This window comes from Grammomys surdaster, unplaced genomic scaffold, assembly GCF_004785775.1.
Source record: "Grammomys surdaster isolate TR1022 unplaced genomic scaffold, NIH_TR_1.0 66, whole genome shotgun sequence".
Classification (NCBI taxonomy): Eukaryota; Metazoa; Chordata; class Mammalia; order Rodentia; family Muridae; genus Grammomys; species Grammomys surdaster.
In genome coordinates this window covers 8045168-8070622 of record NW_021604568.1, presented here as the reverse complement: position 1 = coordinate 8070622, position 25455 = coordinate 8045168, and the positions used below count along the sequence as shown (strand labels likewise).

The following is a 25455-nucleotide window of genomic DNA, read 5'->3' as shown; positions in this document are numbered from 1 at the left end:
CTTCTTATCAGACTCATTACCACTGAGCGCAAATAGGAAAAGGTCCCAGTTCTATAGAGAGAATTTCACGTCCTACATCAGCTCAGCCTTTGGAACCTCACATGTGAAGAGTCTAATGAATAAGACAGAAAGCTTTTTAATTAACAGCCTAGTGAAAAAAAATATGTCATTCCAATCTGCAGTTTTGTTTCCATTAATTCACCGAGATTCGGCGGGAATTCCACTAAGGAATTGTGTGAGCAGCTGTAGAAGGAGGGAAGCATATAAATAAATCATGAGTGTCATTAAAATTTGTAAACTAATAACTTCTGGGAAGTCTTAGCAATTATCGTCAGGGTTTTCTTGGCAAACAGAAAATTAATAAATCCAAAGGTCTCCATTTTATATTTAAAAAGCAGCATCCCTGAGAAAGGTCACTGACAGAACAATTAGGGAGGAAATAAATGGTTCCGACAACTGCTTGCAAAGCAGATGAAAAGCCACAGATTCCCAAGAGGCAAGAGAATAATACAACTCAATCCATAGAAGAGGGCAGTAAGGAGGAGTTGAGGTGAGGCTTGGCTAGAGGCTCCTGGAAGCTCCACTTGGACGTCTAAGCCTTTATAAGATGCAATTTAAATATTTATACATGGAAAATCGGGAAACACCTAAGGCACGTGGTCCACAACCAGAGAAGCTCATAGTCTGAGGATAAATCATCCATGAGGTATAACAGTGCAAATCTGAGCATGAGCAGAGAGGGGATATGCAAGGCAGGGATGTAAGGGTCTCCAGCAGGATATGCCCAGTGGGTAAGCAGGCTCCCTCCATAAACATCCTAACCGGGAATCCACACGCTGCTCTAAGTACTCAGAAGGCAGACACCCAGGAGGAAAGCCTGTAGTCTAAGGACTCTTCTATGAGGAAAATGGCTCCCATTCTGCAAAGAAGCAGTTGAAATAAAGCAAGAGAGGAGACAGATGAAGATCAAATGTCCATCAAAAGTTTAAGGGATATTTATTTATTTATTCATTCATACATTATTTCTTGGCTCTTTTTATGCCTAGATAACTACAGATTCATGTAAGCTCTGAGAACCCCTAACCTAATACCCAGAAGAAAGCTTCTATGGACAAACCACACTTGTGGAGACCCCAGGCTTTTTGGGGGATCTCACATGTATGAGAACCTCATTCATATCTTGTATTTTTATCTGAGGCTAAACCCTCAGGGACCTTTGTCAGAGACTACACTAAGGATGGACAAATCAAACGTGCCAAAACACAACTCTTGAGCATGACATATATTTAAAACCAAATATTTCAAGCTCCAGCAGTGAATTACCTGGTTTTATGAGAGTTTAACTTCTCCAAACAACTTAAAGTAACTCCAAATGAGGCAAGGGTAGCCGTATGTGCAGAGGCACATAGAAATGTCACAAAAGCAGGGCCCCATGTGGATTACCCAGAAAGTCTCTTCTTGTCAGTCTACAGCACCCACACCCCAAATGAGTTGGAAATGTGGAAGACAGGTATAGGACAGTTGTCTCAAGTGGAGAATTCCTCTTAGGACAACAACATTGAAAAAGAATCTCCCAGCACCATCCAGGAAAGTTCCTCATCAGTCTCATGACCCGGATCTTTCAGGGGGAGCATTGTGTCTCAAAAAAAAAATCAGTCCTGAGTCATCGATTCTTTGCACTTGAACTCCAATACTGTGAACAATGCTGTGTCCTTTGAGATCATCAGACATTTGTACTAAATGACAGCTTTACACACAGCCATCCCAGTGTTACTGGACAAAAACTATTTCTACCCCTAGCTTAACAACACCAAAGAATGGCAAAAGAAATCCCTCAAGGCATGGAACCGTGGATGCCTTCAACTTTTACTTTTTTTTAAGAGGTAGAGGCCCTCTGAATTATTACCCCAGTGAGAGCAAACCACCCCATCCCACTGAAATGTAGCAAGGGGTGTCATTCCATCAACACATCTGTTACCCCAGGGCTTCTCCATCACCCATAAATTCACCAAGTTCTCATTGAACATGGTTAAGCACAGTAAACCAAAGCAGGAAGTTGAAAGGACGAATGTTTAATTTAGTTTCTTCTTATCAGTCCATTGGGTTAAGGAGTAAAATCAGAGTGTTCTGGGCTCTAATGGTAAACTCTGTACAGGAAAAGACAGTGAGAACTAAGGGAGCTTGGAGACAAGTGGAGAGGACTGTAAAATGCTTGAACTCTTCAGTGGCCCCAACAAACTAGGAAAGCCTGCAAAATTTTAGGACTGGCATCCTTTTCATTCATGTTGTAGCGCTGAACTTCTAAGGTGGGTTGTATCAACATGAGAAAACCCTGAAATCCAACAAAAAAAAAATCCTTATCTGACATGTATCCACAGGCAAAGCCCATAAATCTCTACAAATCCTCAGAATGTCACAAAATATGGAGTGCATTCTCTGTTTACTGCACGGGAAGAACAAGCCTGGGGCTGGGCCCCTTTGGATAATTGGGTGGGTCCCCATGCCACCCCATCTCGCAATTTACCTCTTGCTTGGTCCCCTCTTCACCTGTAGACCAACAAAGCTTTCACATACAAAAAAAATCTCTAACAAAGTACACATCAATATTCTGATTTCCCCCAGAAAACCCAAGGAACAACACTCCGGACACTCTCCTCCCTCCTTAACTCCTGTCTTAATCCTTAAGGTCACTACTAATTACTAAAGGACACAGAAAATACCCTGCAATGGCCCAGAAGTTCCCTCACAGGAGACCCTGCAGCCATGGATCCCTAAATGCTAAGTCAATAGTGAAAATGCAAAGCTATACAAACACGCAGGGCTTTTATAATCGTTAACAATGACAACAGAGTAAGGGCTTCCTATACCGTACCCGTTACCGTCCTAAGTGGTTTTACGCTGTTATTTAATCCTTACAAGTCATCCACTAATTCATTCCTTGAGCAAACATGTATTAAACACCTCTTGAGTGCTAGGTTCTCCTCTAGGTGCTGGGGGCATAGCATTAAGTGGATATTTTAAAAAAATAAATAAATAAAATAAGCAAGCCTTCCCCTCTCTAAAGCCTAGACATTAGTGGTTGTCTGTAGGCAATAAATAAATCAATAAGTAAATATTTAACATGCCAAATAGTGATTAAATACTGGAAAGGACAAGGTAGCCAGGCAATGAAATGTGAACTTCTAGAATAAAGACTCCAAGACTGGGGTCTTTTAATCAGAGTGGGGGAAGGAAAGAAGGACTCCCTGAGCCCTGGGACTCTAAACCTAGAAGGGGATGAGCATAGTCACTCCAGGGAACTATGTGGTGTTTGTGATTGAAGAACCACAAGCAAAACCTACCAAGGGCACAAATGTGTTCTGTACTCTCCGAAGCGTCTATGTAAAGAAACTGCATCTTAGAGATCACTGTGGTATTGGATGGTGGGTTGTGATAAAACATGGACCCAGTCCTGGTCCTTACACTGTATACTTTTCAAGAGGCATCTTTGCTAGTGCCACTACAGATCATGAAATAAAGTCACCTCATATTACCCAAGTGGAGGCCTTGATCTAAGGACAGAGCCATGATCAGGGATGTGGTGGGGAGTCTTGACACAGGAGATCGTCAGGTGAAGATGAAGTCAGGATTGGAGGGATGAGCTTATGAGGTCTGTGAGCAGCCTCCAAACACTGAAAAACATGAGGAAATTTTTCTCCCTAAAGCTAAAGTCTCCAGGGTGGAGTGAAACCCTAATACTACCTTAACCTCAGGCTTGTAGAGTACAGAACAGAGAGAATAAGGGTCTACAGCTTTTTTTTTAGTATCTATTTTATATTATTATTATTAGTTTTGTTGTTGTTGTTGTTGTTGTTGTTGTTGTTTGAGACAGGGTTTCTCTGTGTAACCCTGGCAGTCCTGGAGCTCGCTCTGTAGACCAGGCTGGCCTCGAACTCAGAAATCCACCTACCTCTGCATGTGCTACCACTGCCCCAGCAAGGGTCTGCAGCTTTAAGCCACCCATGCGGGGTCATTTGTTGTGGTAGCCCCAGGAATCTTACACACAGAGGCTAAATAAAGAGCCCAAAGGTTGAGTTTCAGAGTTCACTCAGTGCACAAACCTACACTTAAACTCTAGCAATTGGATATAAGGGTGTCTGGAGTGGATGGGTTGTATATTGTGTCTAACATAGCACTTAGCTGCTCTCACCTCAGGGAACACTTCACTACTTCAGAAACTGTATCATCAAGCTCCTGGGCCACGTTCTCTGGATTTGCCTGGGTCATTCTTGGAACCAGCCAAACCTTTTTGAAAACACAGAGTGTGGAGCATAGGTGTTTCCAAACATAAAGCCGGGATTTACTGACTGCTTTTGTGATTGGACCAAACCGACTGCACAGGAATGAGGCTTATAGTATCACGCAGCATCTCTGTTTGGGGGCTTTAGGAAAGGCTTCTGGGCTCTAATTCTGAGGCAGAACTGCATGAGTAGAATTTTCCTGGCTCTCAACTGCTAGAGGTGGAAATAACTTACACCTTTGCCAACTTTCACTGAACAGCAAAATTCAGTACCACCTATTCAAAAGGAGGCAGGCCTCTGCCATCTGATAAGCTAGCTCCAAAACTTTAATTTAACTGACTCCCTTTTCAGTGAGATCTGCTCCGACTAGCCTTCAACAAGCTTGCAGGCAGATAATGAGACATCTCATACTCCAGACTCCCTGCAACAAGACCCCGGGTAGCCCTCAGGACATGGCATTGGGTGCTGCAGCAGCCAGATAAGTAGCTTCTGTTTTTGGAAGCGTCCTCCCCAGTGTTGACACTCTGCAGAGAAAATGAGAGGAAGCGCACAAGTCCTCCAGGCCTGCAGCAGTAAGCACACAGCACAAGGTTCTAAGTCACAGCAACTGATGCTGCTTGCTGTGGCCCGGTGTGCGACTGCATGCCCGTGTGCTTGTGAGTATACAGGGTATGAAAGGAGGCTTAAGGGTTCGTACACACCTGCTCCTCATCCAGAGGAACTCCTAGCATCAAAACTAAAGTCAGAGTCTTCATATGCTCCCAGCCCTTCTCCGTCATGCCCCATGTGCCCCATGACTGTCATCAAGTTGCCCTTCTTATCCTCTTAGGGACAAGGGGTACAGTGCATCCAATTCATAGAACTCTCTTGGGCCCAATGTTTTAACTTCTTTTAAAATAAAAAATGAGCAAATCAACCTTTGAGCTGAAAAAAATATGTTTTAATATGAGCTGTTAAGACAGATTGTAGGAGCCAGAGGGATCGAGGACACAAAGAGAACACAGCCCTTAGAATCAACTAAGCAGGGCTCATCTGGGCTCACAGAGACTGAGGTGGTAATCATGAAGCATGGTACATACTCTGGTTATTTAGTATGGTGTTTTTATGGGACTCCTTACAACATGAGGAGGGGGCTGTCTCTGATTCTTTTGCCTGCTCTCAGGACCCTTTTCCTCCTACTGGGCTGCCTCATCCAGCCTTGATACGAGGGGAGGTGACCAGTCTTCTTGCATCTTGGTATGCTGTCTTCTGTTGATATCACTGGAGGTCTGTTCTTCTCTTACAGGAAACAAAGGAGCAATGGATGTAGGGGAGAAAGGAGGTGAGGTGGGAGGGACACTGGGAGGAGTGGAGGGAGGGGAGGCTGAGGTTGGGATGTATTGTATGTGAGAAAAATAAATAAAAAGAAAATAAAAGACATCGGTCTTTTTACTCATTATAATATTTCATGTTACAGTGTAATACAAAATAAAATTAGTAGCATTCTATGGGAAGCGTGAACGCCACCATGCAGATGAGAATCTGTTCTGCCTACATAGCCACTGGCTTCTTGAATACCACAGCACCTTTCAAGTGCTACAGACGCTCCTGAGCCAGATTCACAGCCAGTGCAAGGATCCCTTGGGCCAGTAGCAGTCTCCCTAAACAAGAGCCTTTGCTTCTTAAGGGAATGTTTTTTTTTTCTCTATCTCTGACTAGCCCTGCTTCACCAAGTAGAATTAGACACTGCAGGCCTGCAGAAGCAACGAAGCACTAAGAGAACTGCAAGTCCTAAAGAGCGGCAGGCTACAGTTTGTTCACACCTAGGGCACTGAAGAGACAAGTCCTGTATTCCTTCCAAAACAGTCTTCTCGATTGTCTGGCTTACATTTCTCCCCAGACAAAGCAGCGAAGGCAGCTTTAAGATGGTTTAATTCACTTACCTCCACAGAGAACTCTCAGTCACACTCCCCAGATTGAAGTCATAGAGCTTCGTCAGGATCAGTATGACCTGCAAGGGGTAGGGGTGAGGGAAGAGAAGAGGAACAAAGGGGGAAAGGAAGCTTACTTTAGTTTGTAGAGCAGTACATATCACATCTAGTATCACCCAGAGGAGGGCTTAGCATTTTATCTGCTGAGTTTGAGGAGTATTATAGGATCTAACAAGGGGGAAGAAATTATTAATTTAATGTACCCCCAGTAACTGGTAGCATTTATTTTAATCCTGATGGTGCTTTGCATTTCAAATAAAACATGCCAAGAGGAATTAATTGTTCACTAGCAGTGGTCCCTACACATCTGTCCTTCTGCAAGGTCAGGCCCAGTCCAGCTGGTTTTCTTCACTACCAAGGCCACCCAGAGATCAGAGAACCACCCCCTCTTGTTTGATCTCAAAAAGACTCTGATGTCCAAAACAGTTTCTAAAAGTCTAAGAAAGAACTGGGTCAACTCCTTCAAAGCGACTTTGTGTTTTATTCACACAAACACCTGAATGGCAGCAGGTTCAGTCCCCAATGTTCCCTGATGTTGCCTACCACTGATCATATGGCAACTGCCTCCAGCTCTCAGTAAGCAGGTCAATGGACTTCACCAGACTCTGGGACTCTCTTCCTGTCTCCTGTTAAAGTCAGGAAACCCAGAAAGCTAGAATTGTCTCAGATATGATTAGTGTACAACCAGAACCGGTCTTGGGCTGTCTGATCTGTCCCACTGCTCTTCTTATTTCTGCAGCTGAGAATCTGAGTACCAGGCAATCCCATGTCCTGACATCTGCCTGGACAGAGGCTTAAACATGGCACTCTGTCTACAAGAACGTCAAGTGCCCATGTCCCTTTTGTAAGGTGCAGCAACCTGCAGGTGAGTAATACATGCATCCTGTTGCATAGGATTGTGTTTATCTAAATTTAATACACATCTCATTTCGCTTTTCTCCACTCCTTCCCATCCACAGTTTGACTCCCTCCAACTCATTTGCACAGCAGCTATTAAACGATCCCTGAGATAATTAATTTCTTCTTCCAGGATGGGACTTTCCCATTCTAGATATCCATTTAAGATTTAAGAAAAATAATCAGCCATTATATCGAACATTTTATGGCATTTAACTCACAACAAAGTGTTCTCTTGGAGATTTATTCTCATTCAGCACGCCATGGGGCCAGTCAGGCCTATCTCCGTTTCTTCTATGTAAAGGATGAAGCTGAAGGAAGGAGATGATGGCCTATTATGGGCCAAAAGGTCTCCATGCAAGGTTGACTTGTGACATTCAGTTTCTCTGTAAAAATGGGAGGCCTCGGGCTTCTCACAGGAAGGTGTTCAGTTATAAGCACAGCATGGATGTGTGTGGAATTAAAAAATCTTCCAAGCCACATGTATGCTACTACAGCACAGGAGCAAGGGACATGTAGCATACACGACACATTATACTCCAGGGTCACTTGGTAGCCCTGGTCTCTCTCATCCATAGCTGGTTTAGTTTTTATTAAATCCAGTGATTAAGGAAGTCCCAGGATTTATCCCTATTAACCAAATGTCCAACATGAACCATAGAATTTCTGCCTTTTGAACATTAACACAGACAAGCCCAGACACACACACATACACACACACACACACACACACACACACATACACACACCAGCACTTTCTACCTTCTATCCTTCCTTTTACCCATGCAGCCATTGTCAAAATCATAGTGTAAAATCATAAACACCTGTGGGCACTCATGACAAGTCTGATAAAAAGAAGATCACCAATACAACCAGGAAGAAGTCAGGATGTGCAAGATCAAGGTGAATCACTCTCTGCAGGGTTATGGGACGATAAGCTACCATTCCTCCACACAGACCACAGTGGGGACGCAGCAGCAGTCACTGATCCCTGCTTGCCAAGTCTACACCTCCCAAAGGCTACTTCCAGTCAATGACCAAGGGCAATAGGGACACCAAGTCATTTCCCAGTGATATGGGACTTCCTTAATGAATCACACTAACTCTGACGTTCACTAATAGACTGAACTTTGCTCAGAACTGCATGGCAGCCCCAGCTGACCTTCCTTCGTGACTTGACTATTTTCTGTGAGGTCACACTGCTGCTCGATCCAGGAGTCACCTATCTCTCCCAGGTCCTGTCTTCTTTCTTTCATGGGTGTTTTTCCTAATGAGTTCCTCTTATCAGATCTTAGCTTTGGGCCTGCTAACTGGAGGGTCCTAACCAACATATCTTTTTACAGTTTTTATTTCTGCTTTCCTTGTAGATGAGTTCTATTTGCTCTCCTAACTTAGATACTTCCTTAATTAGAACTTTTTACTGGTCCTCTCTACACAAGCACAAACCCAGACACTTGATGCTGGCATTTTCAGGTCCTCCACAGCACATCCCAAACATACTCTTGGTCATTTTTCTTTGTTTCCAAACCCTGCCCTCTACTGTAATCCATCTGGGTTTCCAGGGTCTCCCAGCTTGGCTAGCCATGCTCACATCTCTGCTTCCTCGGTCCTCCTTCTTACGTCACTGACTGTTCTTTTGTTGCTCTGAACCTTCCTCCTGCTGCTCAGGGAACAGATCAGAGTCCACTCTCCTCATCTGGCCTCCCGGGATTATTCTATTAGCTTTCTCTCCTCCAAAGTTCTCTTTTGTTTCTAATTGAGTCATATTATTTTCCAGTTAACACAATCTTGCCAGTTCCTGGGTATTACACCAGTTGCCCTATCGAATAGACTCTGAACAAGTTGAAAGTGGATGTTTTGCCTCTCCGTTCTCTTTGCAACCAGGCCCAGCACTTTGAAGGTTCTTATGCAGTAAGAGCTCCTGCGCCAACAACAAATATTGATAGTTTTGGTAGAAGTTCCCAGAATTCAGCCTGCCGAGACCCACGGAACATGTGGGGGATACTTTACAGTGATTGGACTTGACTAAGAGCTCCAGGGTGGTGCTCTTTGGGTTCCATGAGTAATGCTGGAGCTTAAAGTCATGAGGAGAGCAAAAAGGGCTTGGTAAATGTATATTTACTGGACTCGCCCCCAGAGAGTTGGATTCAGTACAACCTGGGCAATATCCAGAGTGCTCCCTAGGGCAGCCAGAGACTCAAACTTTGAGAAAGATCCCATTACCCTTAACTCTTCCGCCAGTTGTGTGCTGTAATGCTGCCACCCGTTCCATCACAGTGAGACCCTGATCTGGACATGCAGTCCTTCCTTTGATTTGGAGAGATGTAATTTAATAAACCAAGTAGGAAATAGTCCCACCAGTGTCCTCCAAGGAAAGGTCAAAACATGATATAAAGAGCTAGAAGTTTCCTTTTCCCTGGAGCCCAACACAGGCGAACATCAATAGAGCTATGAAGGGATGATAATGTAACCTTTAGGCTTATAACATCTGCAATAAGCAAACAAAATCAAGAGCAAAGGAAAACAAGCCTTCCCGTCCTTGGCCTCTCTTATCATTCAGAGCCTTTCAACAGCCTCCGGGAAAGAGGAAATTACCAGAGAAGACTGAACATCAACACAGCAAACCACCTAATAAGCTCCAGACTGCTGAGCAAGCATTCAGATCAGAGAAAAAGAGAGAAACGTGCCCAGGAACAGACAAGATGCATACTCTGGATGGACTACAGCGCCATAGCTGTACCTCCAGAGACTGCTCTAGAAGAATGGGCATAGCAGCTAAACACAAATACAGGAAAGCAGAGGTCAAATATTAAAGGAAGCTCTACCTACATCAAACCTTTGGGACAGGGCAAACATTGTATCTCTATTTTGCAAATGAGGAGACAGACATCCAGGGTGAAGCAAAACCCCTGTCCCTCAGATGGCCAGAGGCAAGGTCCCACCAGACCCTGAGTCAGCCTTGTTAGTTTGTTAGTTCTGCTCTAATATTTTTGTGGCCAGTACTACAAGGCTCATGTTCAAGGTAGAGGTGGGGGTGAGGGGAGGGAGGGAAGGAGGGAGGGAAAGAGAAAGAGAATTAAAAAGTCTTCATACCCTCAGGGAGTTTATCATGCATTCATGGACTCTGTGAATGTTTGCAGAACACCTTTTGGAACTGGAAAGACACCAGCTAAGTTCTGGAAATCATAGAGAGAGTATAGCAGCTCAAGGCCTGGAGGTAACAATAACTTTGGTTCTCTTTCCTTTTGGAGTAAAAAAAGTAGAAAACAAAGGTGTGTGCAGAGAAAATAACTAGACAAACTTCCAGGAGACAAGGTTTCTTGCATACTGTCAAATAAGTATCTTTTGACCTAACTGGCTAAAATCCTTGGAGGATTTGGGGTAATAAAATAAATGAAAAGAAATTGGAATAATTTATGAATAAATAGCACTTCTTCCTTCTCATAAGCTGTATGCATCCAAGCGCACATACAAAATATTAGAGAAATTCATGTGCCTAAATATAGCAGAGAATCTCACATATATGAAGATACCAGCACAGACAACCTTATCTAAAATGGCACCTGACATCCCTAGACTATCATTCGGTCCCCTCATGCCCCAGACTTCTGTTAGGGTCAGTGTGACTTCCCTGTATACCCATCTTCTCTGTAAGCCTGTGATCTTTCTAAGGTGAAAAAAAAAGTCTCAGCTCATTCCACTGTGCATGTACAGTGCCAAGCACACAGCCTCACACATGGCAGGCACTAGCCAAGGTCCTTTGGATGGATTATAAATGTACGACAGTAAAGAGATGGCACGATAAACACCTCATAGAGAGAAGTAGAGATAACAGAGAAGAGGAAGCAGTTACATCCAGAGACTGTAATTAGCAAAGCCTCCACATGGTGGAAAGGCTGTAGGTGCTGGGCTTCATATATGGTGAGAATCTTAATACATCTTAACGGCCTTTGCTTGCTCTCTTGCTCACCTACTTCAAGCCCTTTAACTTACAGTAGATAAAATGAATATAGAATAGGATAGGAAGAGTGGACGCAAGAGTGGCAAACAGCTAAGAGGTAGGCTGTACCGGCTGTGAAACAGAGGGCCAAACCTGCATCAGGTGCTATGCATGGAAATCCTTCTTAGAGAAGGAGATAAGGCATGGAATACACTAGAAGAACAAGAAGAAAATAATCATAGGCTGGTGTGATCCTTGTGAGTTAAGGGGGATGTTTTATCAAAGAAAAATTGTAGTACATTGTATATAACGAACATAACACACTGTAATAAGGAAGCATTCATACCTGCAAATCTGTCACTGTGTGGTAAGAGAGCAACAGAGGACATAGCTGTCCTTGGCACTATCCTGCTTGCCCACTCACATCTACCATCTTCATTCTCATGTCTTCTGATGTTCCCGGAGGCTCACACAAGCCACAGACACACAGTGCCAGCAATGAATGTCATTGTCATTCTTCCTTCTCCCACTCATCCATTCCTTCCCTCTGCTAGAGATAAAGTGACTAAAAGAACAACGGTTCCTATTGTCATTAAGTTCAGAGTCTGCTTTACTTGCTGCCTTCCAGTGTCATCTATAGTGGAACTAAGGGCCCCAGACCCTAAGCAAGGTTGCCAGAGACTTTTGAAGTGAGGGGCTTTCTACCCTGTTCACATATACTCTGTATGAGAGGAAACACCCAGGCTCAGAAACTGTATCTCTTTGCATCTAAGAATCCTCGTAACTTTTCCCATGTCTATATTAACTGTATCCCATTGTCGAATGCTTGCTCTATGGAAGTAGCTTACGCTTTCACTTGGAGTCTGACAGCTGCATTGGAGACATGATTTGAGGGACAGAGCAATGGATAAAGATACATCTTTTTTTGGTTGGAGACAATTCAGATTCCAGAGTTGCTAAACACCCTTTTTTAAATGCCCATTGCTCTAGAGCCCAGTGGAAACACAGAAGACTGCAGATCCCAGACACTGCCTTTACCTGGCCACTCCAGTCAGCTCAGCTCAGAAAGGCAGGCGGGAAGCCCCAGGGGATTCCTGTCCTCTGAAAGGATAAAGCATAATCTGCAAATTCATAAATCACTAAGACATTCTCGCCTGTGAGCACAGTCAGTGGAGTGAGAACATTTAATGCCTGTAAAATTTTACTCAGAAGGAAAATTACTTTAGTTCATTAAACCTTCCTGAAAGCTTGATTCCTTTAAATTCCTGTCCTCCTCTTCCCCTCCCTCCCATCCTCTTTCCTTTCTTCCTTCCTTTTTTCTTTCCTCTTTTTCTTTCTTTCTTCCTTTAGGTCTTTCTATTTCTTCCCCTCCTTCTCAATTAAATAGAATAACTGCATATCTATAAAGAGCGCATCAAGATTCTGTATGCTTTCACACACTATGTGCTGATCAATCCAAGTAATGAACATTTTCATCTCTTTACATTTCTTTGTATTTGGAGCCTTTTAACTAAAGGAACTATTGGCTCAGTACAGGAGCGATATGCTCAGAAGTGAACACACAGGACAGGCAGGGGCAGTGTCATGAATCTGTAATGATAGGTTACTTGGGAGGCTGGGATAGAGGATCACAAATTCAAGGTCAGTTTGGGTTTCATGGTGAGTACAGTGCAGCCTGGACAGCTAAGTGAGGACCTACCTTAAAATAATTTTAAAGGGATAACTAGGTTCACTGCTCATGGAAAGAACATTTCAAAAGCCCCTAATTCAATTCATAATACCACAGGGGAATAGGGTGTAAAGTAAACTATACCACCCTGCCCTTCCCCCAACAAGAGAGTTCTTCTCTCCTTGCTAATTAGGACAGGGACCTGCTGGTTTTCTTTACCAAGAGCAATTAGCCATGGAATGTAAATGAGATACTGAACATAAACTTCTTCGGAAATGCTTGCAAGCATGTACTTTAAGTCCCAACATAACTGTACATCTCAGCATCTCCTCCCACAAGGGGGAGCCTCAACCTCCAGGGAATAGAAACACATCCTTATCCAGATCCCAAACTGACTTCACTGTACACAGCTGTCTAGGTACTCGCTTCATGTGCAGAATAAAACAAATGGTGATGTTGCCTCCCGTGAGTTTAGAGTCCAGTCGGGAGGATAGAGAACTAATTACCACAAAAAGATTGCAATGTCATCACTACACATATGATGTGTGACATTTTGAAAAACTGTGAGACACTCTCCCTAGTTCATTCAGGTGGTAATGATGCTGGGGCTTAATAGAAAAATTCTATGTGATGCTTGAATCATTCCTTATCCTACACACTGCAGAAGGAACATTGAGATTTCTGAAATGTATCACAGTCCACTGACATGCCCCATTTCTGGGTTACATCATTTGTCATTCCTTCGTTAATAAGGGAATCAGTATAATTCCTCTATAACGGATTCAGTAAAGAAGAAAGTGAAGCACCTTCTTGTTCCTCAGGAAGTTTATATTCTAACTAAGAAGATAAGTAAGTAGCCAATGACAGCAGTCAGAAGGTTAAGAATACCAAGCAGGAGGAATGATTGTGCCAGCAAGGCATGAAACACTGGTGACAAGCACAATGGTCCTGAGGGCACGAAGTGGCGAAAGCAAATAGAAGTCCAGACAAGAACTTTGATAGCAAACTGGCATCTGCACAATCTTCTCAATGAGGTGAGATAAGATGCTACTTATGTGCATCTCTGATGATAAACATCACAGAAAGATAAATAAGTCAATGCAAAGGTCCTGAGGCAGGAGTCTGCTCAGAAGATTCAAAGATGATTATGGAAACTGGAGAAGTATGAGGAATAGTCCTAGGAGATGAATTCAAGAAAGGCCCCAGAGGTCAAGGTCTCACTGAACATACTGAACCACTATAAGGACTTTGGTTCTTACTCTAAGTCAAAACAGAAGATACTGGAAATGTAAAGGGGAGATTTAAATTCTAACAGAATATTCCGGGTGCTGTGCAAAAAGGCAGTGGGGGAACAAAGGTGAATTTGGAACCAAGCGTAACCACCCAGGTGAAATATGGTGTGGGCTGAGCCTGAGCAAAGGCAGGGAGGGAAGAGAATGAGGAGAGGCTGGATCAGAATGTACTTAAGGACAAAGCCAAAAAAAAATATTCACTGAGAACTGGATAACAAAGTATAATTAAGAGAGCTTAGTCAAAGAAAACATCAGCATCTGGGCTTGAGACACTGGAAGCAGGGAACTGCTGTGTAAGGTGAGGACCCTAGGAGGTTTTGGAGGAAAGATCAGGTTAGCATTGAGCAGTACCTTTGAGATGCTTGAGAGATACCGCAATGCAAAAGAATCACACATTAAGCTGGATATCTGAGTTTAGAGCTAAGAGTGGCTAGGCCAGCCTGAAAACATAACTTGGAGATGTCAGAGATCATCAGACAGTGTTAAGAAAGGTGCGACCAGACCCAGGCATGGATATTGTCTCTATGAGGCTTCAAAGGTGAAGCAATTCAACAAGATAACCAATCTTGACTAGACACTCAAATTGGCACAGGGGTATCTGAGTCTTGGTGGGGGGAGGGGAGAAGAGAATGACAAAATGATATTTACTATGAGAAGACTTTTAGAAACCAGGTACACAGAAGCCTCTTTTCTGAAGCCATGTGATATGTGTCTGCAACACTTCTGACTGTCTGGAGGAACCTGTAAGAAACAGCCATTGGGATATAGACAGAAGAGGCTTTGTCTCAGCTGATGGACCTCCTCACGAAGAGGTAAAGTTATACAACTTCTACACCCCAACTTGCCAACACAAGAAGCCAACTAAGCCCAAATTCCATGTAGCACCCGATGACAGGCTGGCTACAGATTACCCCTCCTAAACTGGAGAGGCCAAAATGTATCATGGGAACTGCTATCTCTCCCAAATCAACTGTAGCAGAACTGAAACCTTCATCCCCCAATTCTCTTCTCACTGTCATGTGCCCCATACAGCGTGGCTTCCACCAAGGAGCTCATGCCACCACAGATGAAGAGGAGTCTGTGGAGTTTACTGGCAATACCTAGACCTGACCACCAGAAGCAGCTGGCCTGATACCAAGGTTTGAAGACTTCTGAAGACACAATGGCAACACAGCCTGGAGCCCAAACCTGCATGAGATTATGATGTTATCTTCTAAGAGGCTTGAAAATCAAGAATCAAGAATAGGGTTAATGATATCATTGTTAAGCATGTAGTCATCACACAATATTTTCTTCTTGCCCCCAGCTCTAGGCTTTGTTGATAGAGTAGGTTAGGTTTTCCAGGATGGCATCACCATGAGACAAAGCAACTGTTTCATCGTACTGGAGATTGCAGTCTTACTTTTTTTTTCAACAGGGAAGAGCGTAAACACAGTCCCTCACTACCACAAATTATGCAATCTAGTTTGCCACATATGGGGAAATCGCAGACGTCAGCACACCCTGAGTGCAATGGGTTAGCCTCGCCCTGGGGAAACCACCTTCGTGATCATGGTATCTCCCCTGCCAGGTAAGTATTGGAGATTGCAGTCTTTATCCATCTGAAGCAAAGAAGGGGTTATCTACTAGCTGGGGTGATCTGTTCCTGTTCTCAAGGGGAAATGGATGCTATTGTACAATGAACCCAAGGAGAATGATGTTCAAAGCCTCTAATTGGTATTATCCTCTAATTAATTTCAAGTCCTCTTATTATTTTCAAGTCCTGAAGTAAAAGTTAATGGGAGACTGCAGTAATAAAAGAAAACTATTAAGAACTCAGATCCTTCAGAAATGAGGCTTTGGATTATAAGATCGTGCTACCAGCTTGAAATGCTGAACACCTGAGGCGCGGCTAAGGGCAAAGGAAACATGAGACTGGCTGAAGAAAAGAGTTGAGCTGGCTCACCGGCTGTGACTTCACGGTCAGTGATGGAAATCAATATCACAGCCACTATGCATACTTTCCTTCTTTGTTTTATAAGAAAATGTGTGGGTATATGGATAAATAAATGATGGTGATAACTGATAGATGATAGATAAATAGATAGATAGATAGATAGATAGATAGATAGATAGATAGATAGATGATAGATAGATGATAGATAGATAGATAGATGATAGATAGATAGATAGATAGATAGATAGATAGATAGATGATAGATAGATAGATAGATAGATAGATGATAGATAGATAGATAGATGATAGATAGATAGATAGATAAGTAGATAGATGATAGATAGATAGATAGATAGATAGATAGATAGATAGATAGATAGAAATAGAGAGACAGAGAGAGAGAGAGAGAGATAGAGAGAGATAGACAGATTCCATAATTTTTTTTCTCTTCTCCATGTATTCTTTGATTTATTCAGGTGGTAGTTAACATCTCAACTATTTTAATGCACAGACTAACCACAAAGGATTCTGACAGGACTGCAAAAGTAATTAATATCACCCAGAGAAGCCACAACAACTAATAGGACTTCATGTATCACTTCCTTAGAAGACAGTGAAAGCAATCTTCTGGTCTAAAAAAAAAACCATTACATTACATTAGCCTGAAGCCCAACAGCCCATCAGAACAGAGGGTTGAAAAGGATGCTCCCTGTAGTCAAATTTGCAGGCTGTGCTTGCTCTCTCTGGGCTTTCTCTCAGTCCCATCCTGCCCTGCACAGTAAGCTAACCTCCAGTTTTGGCTGGTGGTAGTAAGCCACTCCCTCCATGAATCCAGTTTCTGGAGACAACACAGATCTGATAAAGATGTAGAAGAGGCTCCTAACTTCCTCTCAGGCACTTCAGCATGCATGGTAGAAGCTTGGGTAAGGGGATCCTGGGTGGGAGAGACTCTCAACTTTCAGCCCTTCTTCCTCTGTCTCTGCGCAATGTGCAGTGATTCTCATAGCTACTGACTGTGACACGGTGCTACACTTCTGGTCCATGCTCTTCTGAATTATGAACTCTCCTTGCATTTAATCTCTTCTGTCATGTACTCAGGCTGGAAGATCCAGAGAGCCCAGGTATGTACAGGCACTGCAGGCCTTGTAAAGAAAGTATTTCTAGAATTGAGGGGTTATCTGCCATGTAAAACGCTCACATAAAAGCATCATCGGTCTAGCTAGGAGATGACGGCAAAGTCTTGGATCTGACTCCTTACTCGGTTTCTAATCTTCCATCCCCATCCCCATCCCCATCCCCATCATCCCCATCCCCATCCCCATCCCCATCCCCATCATCCCATCCCCATCCAGTATTCTACCAGAATGTCCTATCCATGGAGATCTAAAACCAGTTCTCTAATGCCAAAAGTAAATTCCAAGGTCAAGCTGCTTTCCTAAGCATGAGAGTAGAAAGAACTTTCCAACCTGACCCACTGTCATTTTTACGCCTCCTCTGGAATCAGTTTCCCAGGATGACTTCTAAACCCCACCACATTTGTCATACCAATCCCTTCCCCATTTCATCCTCTTATGCCTTTTTTACATATCTTCTCCCTCCTCAGAGGTCACTCTGCCTTTCTCTCCTCCTGATCTTCTCCTCAAGTTTCATTGTGAATATTTTCAGCTCCCTCAGGTCTCATTGCTCCTCTCCAAACAGAAATGGTTCCCCCTAAATCCCAACTCCCCTAGCCAACTGCATACATGTGCAATTACGGTGTTCACTGCTATTATAATTTTCTGCTTGTATGTGATTTTCTACTGTGACCTTCAGTGACCCTCCTTGGCATGAGCCCCGTTTTCCTCACTGTAATGTGACAAATATGACAAGCTTAGCACTCTCCACAGCACAGTACCAATCAAGAGAGATTCCGTGTCTCTGTTGAAGTGAAGGTGGTTCTCACAGAAGAACACGAGCCTTGGCCAAGATGGTCAAAGCACCCTCATGGAGAATAAGAAGTGTGAGTGATAAGACATGAAAAGAATATAATTTTCCATTTCTTCTTTTTGAGATTACCATTTTCAAAATTCTCTTTAGACGTGTTAGTCTGCCTAGCCTTGCCAGAAGGGAATTTCAAAGTGACTTGCGAAAGAATTTCGAAAATGATCACAAGAAGGCCAAAGATACAGAGGCAGGAAGGGAACACAGCCAATGCAACTTGAATTTTAGAAAAGTGCTTCTTCTCCATGGGCTCATAGAGAGGACCTGACCTTGCTGGGATTCAGAGTAAACACTAGTGCTCTAGCAAAAGAGAGTGAGTTGGAAGATGAGACTAGCCCAAGAGCCAGCAGGCTAAATAAGACGGGAACACTAACATTTGCTGAGTACTTACTAAGTTCCAGCCGTCATGATTGGTGCTCTTCCCACACTGAATGTAATATTTGTAGAACTAGTGGGTGGTAGAGACCATGTACTGCACTGTCCAAATGTAAAAACTGTCCCTGTCATGTACCTGAGAGACACTTATCTATGTCTCCATTATTAAAGGGAGGGAAAGCATATAGAAGTAAATAAGCATTAGTTATCCTTAAAAGCAGGGCATTGTTTAGAAAATGCTTTACAGAATTTAGTAGCTGGAAGAAAAAAGGCAAATGGCAGATTAAGGAAATAGTGTTGTTGAAACAAGGAGCTTGTGAAAAATGGCTGCTGAATGGTAGGGGGTTGTTCCAGCTTTGTGTAACAAGCCATTAAAAGTGAATTAAAAATCCATTCACTGTCGTTTCCCCAAGGGGCTTTGAAAATGAGAGAGATGGCCATCCCTTGGAAATGATGTAGGTAGCAGGCAACCCAGCAACAGGGATGGGGACAAAGAACCCCAGATCTCCCTGCCAATTCCTATACTCACAGAGGGTGGCACTCCAGAACCAGAGTCAGCTAGCTCAATAGGGACATCTTAACTGGAAATCTGAGCTCACCTCTTCATAACCTTCTATTCCTCCACCCATGTCCACACAAGCACTTCCAGCACCATGCTGAGATCAAGACTACAGGGCTCAGTGAGCAAAGGGAAGACCTGGCTCAAGAATAAAGTCCATGTATAACCTTCAAGGTAAAGAGACACACCAGCAGCCTGATTTTTGCGGGGGAGAGCAAATGCTTTAAACCAGATAATCTTGCTGTGAACTCCAGACTCAACAACTTACTCTCTGGACCTTAGGCCAAGAACCTGCCTTACTGAGCCCCCAGAAGCCTCATCTTACAAGTCAATAGATCCCTCCCTCAACTAACTGTGAGGAATGGGTGAAAGCTGTCTCACCACCAGGATGTAGCATACCGAATGAAAAAGTGAGGACCTGGGAACAAAAAGTGTTACCAGGTGTGGTTAAGGAGGCGGTTTATTCGCCTTTAATCCCAGCACTTGGGAGGCAGAGGCAGGCAGATTTCTGAGTTCGAGGCCAGCCTGGTCTACACAGTGAGTTCCAGGACGGCCAGGGCTATACAGAGAAACCCTGTCTCGAAAAACTGAAAAAAAAAAAAAGGAAGCGGTTTATTGTAGCTATGAGGAAGAACACAGCCAGAGGCATCTGGATAGATCTAGACTTAACCAGGCTAGCAGAGTAAACTGGGATATGAGAAGATGGAAGGGTTGGGGGGAGAGTCAGTGAAGAGAGAGGAACCAGGAGCCAAGAAGCCAGGAGCAATCGAGAAAACCAAGAGAAGAGGGGAGTCAAGAGGACACTTCACAAAAATGGCTGTTATAAATGAAGGAGAAGCTGGGGGAAGGGAAGCAAAGCTTGGGGGCTGGAGACGTTTAGGCTACGGGGTGGGGTATATCCTCCAAGATGACGCTATAACAGGAACTTATGATGCTGAGAACCTGGTGGCCAAAATCAGCTTTGAGATGTTAAATAGGCATCCCAGTTAGCCATTTGTCTTGAGTTTGAGACCTAACACATACCAGCAATGTAACATATACACTCTGTGTTGCTCTAAGCCAAGACGGTGATCTGCCTTCTGGGGAATGGTAGGGGGAGGGAGAGATTACATGTCCCCAAGAAGGAGCATTTCACTTCTTTAGTGATGACAGCCTGGACCTCACAAGATGCTGAGGAGCCTTGCTGGTTTCTCCCTCATGTAGAGATGAAAGCTTAGGATTCCTACACAGGATTCTCATTTTGTGTTCCTGCATGGTGATGAGTTCTGCACTAAGAAGTTAACAGGTCCAAGCAAGTCCATAGCTACTGCTGTGTGGTCTTCGATCCTGTCATTCATCTGTTTGCATGGATCCTGCCCCCTCCCAACCTTTACTCTCCTTCCTTCCCACTCCTTGAGAAAAAAAAAAAAGGCAGCGTTTCTCTCCAGGTCTCAGGAGTACTCAGTCAAAGGCTTTTCTGGGGATCAACTGTTACCCAGGTTATAATAGGTATCTACTAGCCCTGGATGCTTTGTGAAGGATCAAGGGCAGGATCTTAGCCAGCTCATAGGATCCCCGGGGCAAGTATCACATCTGTTTTCTTTGCTATTAGATAGCCAGCATCTCAGATTTCCCAGCCTCTCATGGATCCTTTGCAAACAAAGGAAGATAAGCAACGCTCACCAGTTGTGATCCAATATCAATCAAGTCCACTTCTCATTCAGTCCTGTCGATCACTATAGACTCTATGGGCAATAGCCATTGTGACCGCTGGAGGTGGGTCTCCTGATCTACAGCATGCTCTGTGCTAGGAACGAGGACTTACATGGTTTCCAGCCATGACAGTCAGCACAGTATGGGATGCAGGAGGCTAGAGGCTCACTGTCTCAAGCAAAAACCACAAGAAGCCTGAGTGCTTTATAGAATGGAACTTGCTGTTTTCTGATTGGGATGGAGCAGAAGCTGCCTTTCTTGAAGATTTTTGAGGATAGAAGGCATGTTGCCTGTTCATCTTAATAGAAGAGTAGAGACAAGAACTTTAGAAGTAAAAAAATCAGGTGTAGAAAAAAGGAGGCTGGAGGATGCCATTTATGGTCCTCAGCTGTGGTTGTCTATGGGAGCTAGAGCTATGAACTAGGTGCAATGTTCCCAGCCTTATGTAAGCCAAACCATGGGGGTGTACTGAAACCAGATAATAATGGTTTTAAAGACTGAACGTATACATTTCTAATGCTGCTATAACAAATGGTTACATATTTAAAACCATTCAAATGTCCTGTGTACTGTTATGGAGGTTAGAATTCCAGAATGCACTGAAGTAGCTTCAATAATGGGATTAGCAGGGCCACTGCACACATACTTCTGGATGTTCTAGAGCACAATCCACTAACTTGCATTTGCAGCTTCTAAAAGGCTGACCCTCACTCCCTGAACATGGTCCCTTCCATCTTCGCTGTCCATGATGACCGTTCAAGTCTTTCTCATATGTCATCACCCTGACTCTTCTGTCTCCCTTTTCTCCATTCAAGGATGCCCGTGGCTGCACTGGGCTCTTCGTGATACTGTAAGACAATCATTTCATTTCAGCTCCATAAATGGTAGGGCAGAGTCTAAAGAGAAGCTAAGGAGATGAAACAAGGAGTCTGGAATAAAGAGGGTGGGCCACTGAAGACAAATTGAATGGATTCTGCTGAGCATGCTACTGTAATGGTCTAATCATAGATTGTAAGGTTTCTTAACTGAGGCAGTATCTATAGCCAATGAAAGAAGGGAATAAAAACAAATCCCTGTGGAAGTAGTGGCTAAAACTTACAACTGGGAATTAACAGAGGAAGTGCCCCTGGGCTTTCCAGAAGTCAATGCTTCATCATAATTAAGGAGTCAGACTTGAACTTGAGATCCAAAATACAGAAGGAGGCCATCAAGAGTCTCTGTAGGCCCATTTCATACTTCAGGTTAGCTGCACAAATATTCCCTGCAACTCTGCATCTTTCCTGGCTTGGAAACTGCTCGAGCCTCACCTCTCCTTGGCTCTACCTTGCTCCTGACCATAAGTCCACCATCTCCACAGGCATGTTCACTGTTAAACACCTCTCTTCTCTGGACTTCTTGATGTCTTCCTTACCGGAATAACATTATTTTGCCTTTATAGGTCTTCACAAACTTCTGGTCTGGATCTCACCTTGCTCAGAGTCTCTGTTCTTCCTGCTTTGGCAGGAATCTTGGCTATAAAGGCTTCATCCCAATACTGGGCAGATAAGGACCATCCCACTCACATAGGGACACAGAGTACTTAGGTACCATGTATCCCAGTAGGAAGACCATTCATTCAACTACTGAAGTATTTAAAATCCCTTACATTAGAGGAAGAAGGATTTAGTGTCATAGCAGCAGTGTTTTTCCATCTCCTATAGAAGCCAGCCTTCTGCTAGCAGCCAGGTGAAGAAACTTATCTAGACTGCTAAAATAATGTAGGCCTGAGCTTTGTCTTCACATAACTCCAAAGAGAGAGGAGGAACCCCGAGCAGCTTAGAGCATGTGATTTAGGAGCCCTCTCTAGTGTAGCCTATGGCTACAGCAGAACATATAATTTATATGTATTGATTCACTAGCATATATTTGATCCGATCTCCTTGTCCTTCCCTTCTCCGAGAATCCATGGTCACAGTCCTGAGAAATTTATCTTCTGCAAAATACCTATGAAAAAAATAGGTTCTTCGTGTTTCTTAGCTACAGCAAGAGTCCATACCAGGGATACTTAAGAAGAAAAGAGAGAGAAGACAAATCAGGCCTTCCTGTGTGTTGACACAGAGTTCAAATCAACTCTTTCTATGATGCAAAGCTCACAAGGTGTACTTCAAATTACAGACACCTCAGATCTAAGAGCAGAAGTGCCAGGTGCAGGGGCAGAATAGAGGACAGGTCAGACACCCCCGCTGCAGAGGAAGGAGCTGATCAGATATTGAGGCGGAGTGAAGGACTAAACTCAAAGGGAAAACAATGAATTTGGGCCTTGTGCCAGACTGACAGAGTGCCCCCAAGGAATTCAGCACAACTGCCCTTGTCTTGGGAATAAGTGACCTTTGTTCAGCTTACTTCACTCAAACAAACTTGGACATCTGCTTTGTACCCAGCTGGGCTCCAAAGGCTCCGATAGATTAGACATGGTTTCTTCCTTACAGAGACCCTCTACCATGTGGAGGATGGACAGGTGGGTAGGTCAGTAACATCCAAACTCCTGCCCTTTTTGCCCCAAAGGCTCTTACTAAAAATATACTAAAAATCATTAGCAGTTCCCCCAAACCTTGAAGTTCAAAGCCACCTCCTATGCCAAAACAGAAGAGAAAAGAAAGGCCTAAGAGCACTGGCTTTGCCTTGTAAAGCCTGATCATCCTGCGTGAACGTAAGAGACCTCGTGTCTGAGCTTTGCTCACGCTGGAAGGACATCTACAATACCCACTTGCTTTAAAATAGCTGATACTTTTCTGCTTCACAGAGGCATGTTGGCGACAGATTTGATCTTCACCTATTAACTCCCCCTTGGCTTTACCAATATGTACATAGAAGACAACATCACCCCTACTTGACCCCAAAATGTGTACATAGGCACATCACACCACACACTGCCCACTAGTACCCAGCCATCCTCTCTTCCAGCAGTAGCACATCCCTCATTACCAGAACCCACACTGACCTTGAGATCTGTGGCTCACCATATTCCCTGGTGTCTCCCATTCTACATCCCTGTCTTATAAAATTTGACCTCAGGACATCTTATACTGGGAGAAGACAATAGTTACACCCTTCCCTTTGAAACCAGATACGCCTTTGTGGCTACCTCAGAGAAGAGTATAAGGAGGCATTAACATGCTAAAAGAATACAATAGAAGATCAGAGCGGTCCACCAATGCTATACAAGGCACAGGGGAAATACTAAGGGCTTCTATACTCTTGATGTTGCTGTTTAAGTCACAAGATCAAGACGGAGTTCAAGTTACTAACTTCAAGCATTTTCTGTCAAGCTAGCTAACAAATTGTCCTTTTCATTTCAGCCCTATTCATGTTCCTCTCACACTGGAAACATTCCCCTCAACCTTTAAGCCCCAAATTAAAATGACTTCTTCCAACAAGACCATCCCACTTCTTTTCCAGAGATTTGCTTGTTCCTTTGTGTGAAAATCAGGGAATTCTAACACTGCAACTTCCTCTTGCACTGTAACATAAATGTGTATTCTCTCATGACACCCTGAGATATCCGACAGAAGTTTTGAGTCTCTTGATTTTTTCCATCAGTAAAAATAAACAAATATAACCCTGTCTGGTAATAATAGATGTCTACAAATATTTGCTTAAATGTAAACATGTATAAGATTCTAGCTAATAATAATCATAGTAGCAGTAAGGCTAGAAGTCTCCAATTATCTCATTTAAACCTGTAGCTGTCTGATGACATGTGACATCGTTATTCCTTTTTCTTTCAAGTATGAAATAGAACCTAGAAGGATTAAGTTAGCAAAGTCTCATAATATGTAAATAGCAACTCATAATATATTCTTCCTCCTGAAGATCAGATTGATTCCTCCCAGGGTTTTAAATTCTACCTCCTTCTTGATTAGAAGCTATCAATTAACTCAGCAATTTCAGCACCGATGAAGTTACCATGGCAGCTGAGGTATCTGTGAGAACTTCACCTGGAATCTCAAGGCCAGCTTCAAAGTGAACCCAAGAAAATGTTCAAGGATCACAGATTTAAACTCAAGTCAATGTCCTATTCTAAACACAGTACTTAAGGAAGACATAAGAAGCCATGTGCCTAGGCAACCTCAGCTCCCTTGGAATGAGGACCATGGCATTTCTAGCTCTCTGTCTGCTTCTCCATGCTTCTAAAACTTGAATCCCTTGGGTTTTGAATCATAGTTTCTTCTTCCTCCTTACTACCTAACCTGACAGGCGGGGGGGGGGGGAGTAGTTTTTCTCCTAAATTTAGAACTTTGACTCAAAAGAGTAGGCTCCACATGGGCAGAAGATGGATATGGGACACACCTGATGTCCACTATCCAGTGTACTGATGTGGATAATATGGGGTGTGATTCAGGGCCAAGAAAAAAAAATTAAGCCCAAAATAACTGAAGAAGTATTCAAGCATCAGGCATTTTCCAGGGATTTAAAATGTGTCAACACTTTTTAGGTACTGCAAATACAAAGGAGGAGCTGTGGAGAGCTTACTCAGAGAGGTGAACAAACATGAGAATGTGGCAGGTGAAGGAGAGTCAGAAAGAGAAGGAGTCAGCAGGTGCATATATATATATATATATATATATATATATATATATATGAGGAAGATAAGTAGTTATGTAGGTAGGTGGATGATAGATGAATAGATTAGATAGATAGATGATAGATAGATAGATAGATTAGATAGATAACAAAACAGTAGATTATAGATAGATGATAGATAGATAGATAGATAGATAGACAGATAGATGATAAATAGGTAGATCATAGATAGTTGATAAACAGGTAGATGATAGCAGATAGATAGATAGATAGATAGATAGATAGATAGATAGATAGATAGA

At 43.2% G+C, this 25455-nt stretch overlaps 1 protein-coding gene and 1 non-coding gene across 2 annotated transcripts in view; both read right to left on the bottom strand.

The window, feature by feature from the left end:
• Sorcs3 (sortilin related VPS10 domain containing receptor 3) overlaps positions 1-25455 on the bottom strand; it is a 590390-nt gene that overhangs the window by 400957 nt on the left and 163978 nt on the right. The window contains exon 2 of the mRNA XM_028775206.1: positions 6203-6270. Coding sequence (XP_028631039.1) covers positions 6203-6270 — 68 coding nt within the window. The remainder of the gene's footprint in view (positions 1-6202; positions 6271-25455) is intronic.
• Positions 15463-15626, bottom strand: LOC114628672. The gene has a single exon (XR_003712507.1). It is a non-coding gene; the product is annotated as a U1 spliceosomal RNA (small nuclear RNA).